The sequence below is a fragment of the Otolemur garnettii genome, unplaced genomic scaffold (assembly GCF_000181295.1).
Source record: "Otolemur garnettii isolate 467f Iridium unplaced genomic scaffold, OtoGar3 scaffold00006, whole genome shotgun sequence".
NCBI classification, from domain to species: domain Eukaryota; kingdom Metazoa; phylum Chordata; class Mammalia; order Primates; family Galagidae; genus Otolemur; species Otolemur garnettii.
Window position 1 is genome coordinate 20253322 of NW_003852401.1, and position 3904 is coordinate 20257225.

Sequence of the window (3904 nt, forward strand, 5' to 3'; positions counted from 1 at the left end):
TCTCAAAAAAAAAAAAAAAGAAAAAGAAAAATCGGGCGTTGTGATTGAGGCCTGTAGTTCCAGGTACTTGGGAGACTGAGGCAAGAGATTCTTTTGAGCCCTGGAGTTTGAAGTTGCTGTGAGCTAAGACACCAAGGCACTCTACCAAGGATGACCAAGTGAGACTGTCTCAAAAAACAAACAAAAAAACTACTGTTTTTCTTAGAAAGTTATCAAGGAAAATTAAATATTGCAAACCTGGTCAAGCATTCTATTTATGCACTGCTGATGTTTGGAAGACTAATGAAATTAAGACACATAATTCGTAAGTTAATTTTTTATTTCCTTGTTTGCCCTCATTTCAGAAAAATACTAATTACGTTGTTACAATTAATATTTTCGCATTATTTGACTTCTGTTGACAGTAATGATTTAAACCAGGAATCAGTAAACTACAGCGTCAGGCCAAACCTGGTCTGTCAATGTTTGGAAATAAACGTTCCCTGGAATATAGGCATTCCTGTTCATTTCTGTGTTACTTATGGTTGTTTGGGGGCTACAACAACAAAGTTGAGCAGTTATGCTAGAGACTCTCCGGCACACTACCATCATTTCAGCTAAGTCCAACCAGTGCAGGGGAGAGCAGTCCGTCACGCTGTGGGCGGGGCTTCGGGCGCCCCGCTGTTCCGCTCAGGGTTCCGCACTTTAAAAAGTCACATAATGCCGCTTGTAAGTAGGTGGAAGCACCAAGAGAACTTTTGGGAAGAGGAAAAACGCGGTCTCAGCTGTGTCAGCTAATGTGTGACCAGAAGAGCAAGAGCCCAAGCGAAGACCTTCCAGTCGCCATTGATTCCTTCCAGACGCCCGCGCCCTTACAGCGTCCATCCCGCCAATGAGAGTTGAGAAGCTCGAAGCCCCGCCCTGCGTGAGTTTCGTAGGGCGCTCGGGAACGCCTGCGTAAACGCGCGCGGGAGGTGGGACATGGCGCCCTTCGGAGAGGTAGGCTGTTTGCTGGTTTGGACCTCAGTTGGCGCGGGCTGGTAGGTGTTATCGTTTGCGAGGATGTTGCGCGTCGTGAGCTGGAACATCAATGGAATTCGGAGGCCCCTGCAAGGTGAGGTACACCGGGAACCCAGTAAGTGTGCCCCCGTGGCCATCGGGCGCATTTTGAGCGAGCTGAATGCTGATATTATCTGTCTCCAGGAAACCAAAGTGACCAGGGATGTACTGACAGAGCCTTTGGCTATCGTTGAGGGCTATAACTCCTATTTCAGCTTCAGCCGCAATCGTAGTGGCTATTCCGGTGTAGCCACCTTCTGTAAGAACTGCGCTACTCCGGTGGCGGCTGAAGAAGGCTTGAGTGGCCTGCTTGCCACTCAGAAAGGGGACGTGGGCTGTTATGGAAATATGGATGAATTCACCCAAGAGGAGCTCCGGGGTCTGGATAGTGAGGGCCGTGCCCTCCTCACACAGCACAAGATCCACACAGAGGAAGGGAAGGAGAGGACCTTGACGCTAATCAACGTGTATTGCCCTCGTGTGGACCCTGGGAAGCCTGAGCGGTTGGCCTTTAAGATGCGCTTCTATCGCTTGCTGCAGATCCGAGCAGAAGCCCTCCTGGCAGCTGGCAGCCATGTGATTATTCTGGGTGACCTGAACACAGCCCACCGCCCCATTGACCACTGGGACGCAGTCAACTTGGAAAGTTTTGAAGAGGACCCAGGACGGAAATGGATGGATGGCTTGCTCAGTAACCTGGGCTGCCAGTCTGGCTCCCATGTAGGACCCTTCATTGATAGCTACCGCTACTTCCAACCAAAGCAGAAAGGGGCCTTCACCTGCTGGTCAGTGGTCACTGGTGCCCGCCATCTCAACTATGGCTCCCGAATTGATTATGTGCTGGGTGACAGGACGCTGGTCATAGACACTTTCCAGGCCTCCTTTCTGCTGCCTGACGTCATGGGCTCTGATCACTGCCCCGTGGGTGCAGTCTTAAATGTGTCCCCTGTGCCTGCAAAACAGTGCCCACCTCTGTGCACTCGCTTCCTCCCTGAGTTTGCAGGCACCCAGCTCAAGATCCTTCGCTTCCTAGTTCCTCTTGAACAAGATCCTGTTTTGGAGCAGTCAGCACTGCAGCTCAGTGATCAAACCTTGGTGCAGAAGTGCCAAAACAAAGGCTACCTACGCTCAACCAGGTCTCGGCCCAGTCAGACTGGCTCCAACAGAGGCCAGAAAAGTCTGAAGAGCTACTTCCAACCTTCCTCCTGCCGTCCCAAAGCCTCTCCTGACTTAGAGTTGCCTAGCCTGCCACTCATGGGTGCTCTTATTACCCCAAAGAATTCGGAAGAGGAGGCAACAACCAAAGTGGTAGAGGAACAGGCCAAGGCTTCAGAGGCCAAAGATGAGAAGGAGGTACGAACTTCATTCTGGAAATCTGTGCTGGGGGGCCCCATGCCCACACCCCTCTGTGGTGGCCACAGGGAGCCATGTGTGATGCGTACTGTGAAGAAGCCAGGACCCAACCTGGGCCGCTGCTTCTACATTTGTGCCAGACCTCAGGGTCCACCCACTGACCTCTCCTCTCGCTGCAACTTCTTCCTCTGGAAAGGATCCAGCTGAACCAATGAGGCCCTGAGATGTCCAGCATGGTCACCTCTGCACATGATCTGAGGCCAGCTCTCCTCCTGAGCTGCCAGTGCTGCCAGTGCTGTATCCAGGGCTCTTTGTCCTCTCCCCCTTTTTCCTTTTTCTTCCTTTTTCTCTTCCTCCTCTGTCCTCTCTCTTCCTGCCTAGGTCCTTCTTGTTGGTGAAGCTTAATTATGCCTTAATCCTGTGACATACTTTCCTGTCACAAGTACATGGGAATCAGCTGCCTCAGGAAGTTGTGATTTTTTTTTTTTTTTTTTTTGGGCCAGGGTTGGGTTTGAACCCACCACCTCTGGCATATGGGGCTGGCGCCCTACCCTTTTGAGCCACAGGCGCCGCCCAGGAAGTTGTGATTTTTAAACTCTTTGTGTCCTTGATGAGAAATATATTTATGCATAAAGTCTGCGTCTTTGTTTCAGGGTACCATGTGGAATGGACATTTGCTCCATCAGGTTGCGTTAGAAAAGCTATCTCAATAGTTGGTTTGCCATGGCTCGGCCCCTGTGGCTCAAGTGGCTAAGGCACCAGCCACATACACCTGAGCTGGTGGGTTCGAATCCATCCCGGGCCGCCCAAACAACAATGATGGCTGCAGCCAAAAAATAAAATAGCTGGGCCCTGTGGCGGACGCCTGTAGTCCTAGCTATGTGGGAGGCTGAGGCAGGAGACTTGCTTAAGCCCAGGAGTTGGAGGTTGCTGTGAGCTGTGATGCCACAGCACTCTACCCAGGGTGATGGCTTGAGACTCTGTCTCAAAAAAAAAAAAAAAGTTGGTTTGCCAGCTGCCTACAGCCTGATCATATAACTCCTAGGGAGAGGGGAAGAAGGAGGAGTGGTACTTACCATAAAGAGCTCTGCTTGGCTGTAGGGGTTCTCTGCACAGCTGAGATTAGATCAGCAAGGGAGATGGATTGTTTAGTCTTTTTTTTTTGAGACAGAGCCTCAAGCTATCCCCCTGGGTAGAGTGCCATGGCATCACAGTTCACAGCAACTTCCAACTCCTGGGCTCAAGCGAGTCTCCAGCCTCAGCCTCCCAAGTAGCTGGGACCACAGGTGCCCGCCACAATGCCTGACTATTTTTTAGTTGCAGTCATCATTGTTGCTTTGGCGGGCCCGGGCTGGATTCAAACCCACCACCTGAGGTGTATGTGGCTGGTGCCTTAGCCACTTGAGCCACAGGCGCCGAGCCAGATTGTTTAGTCTTAAACTACAGCTTCCCAATGAATATGTTCCACAATTGTCACAAATGGGTTACAGGGTGGAAAGAAATAGAGCCCTCA

At 51.0% G+C, this 3904-nt stretch overlaps 1 protein-coding gene across 1 annotated transcript; it reads left to right on the top strand.

Moving 5' to 3' along the window:
- Positions 1–953: 953 nt before the first annotated feature.
- On the top strand, positions 954–2842 carry APEX2 (apurinic/apyrimidinic endodeoxyribonuclease 2). The gene has a single exon (XM_023508293.1). The coding sequence runs from the start codon at positions 1042–1044 to the stop codon at positions 2596–2598; it is 1557 nt and encodes a 518-aa protein (XP_023364061.1). The 5' UTR covers positions 954–1041; the 3' UTR covers positions 2599–2842.
- The last annotated feature ends 1062 nt before the right edge of the window (positions 2843–3904 follow it).

What these genes read in the sequence shown, in the direction of transcription:
- APEX2 (XM_023508293.1), top strand. Translation starts at nt 1,042, where the DNA reads ATGTTGCGCGTCGTGAGCTGGAACATCAATGGAATTCGGAGGCCCCTG.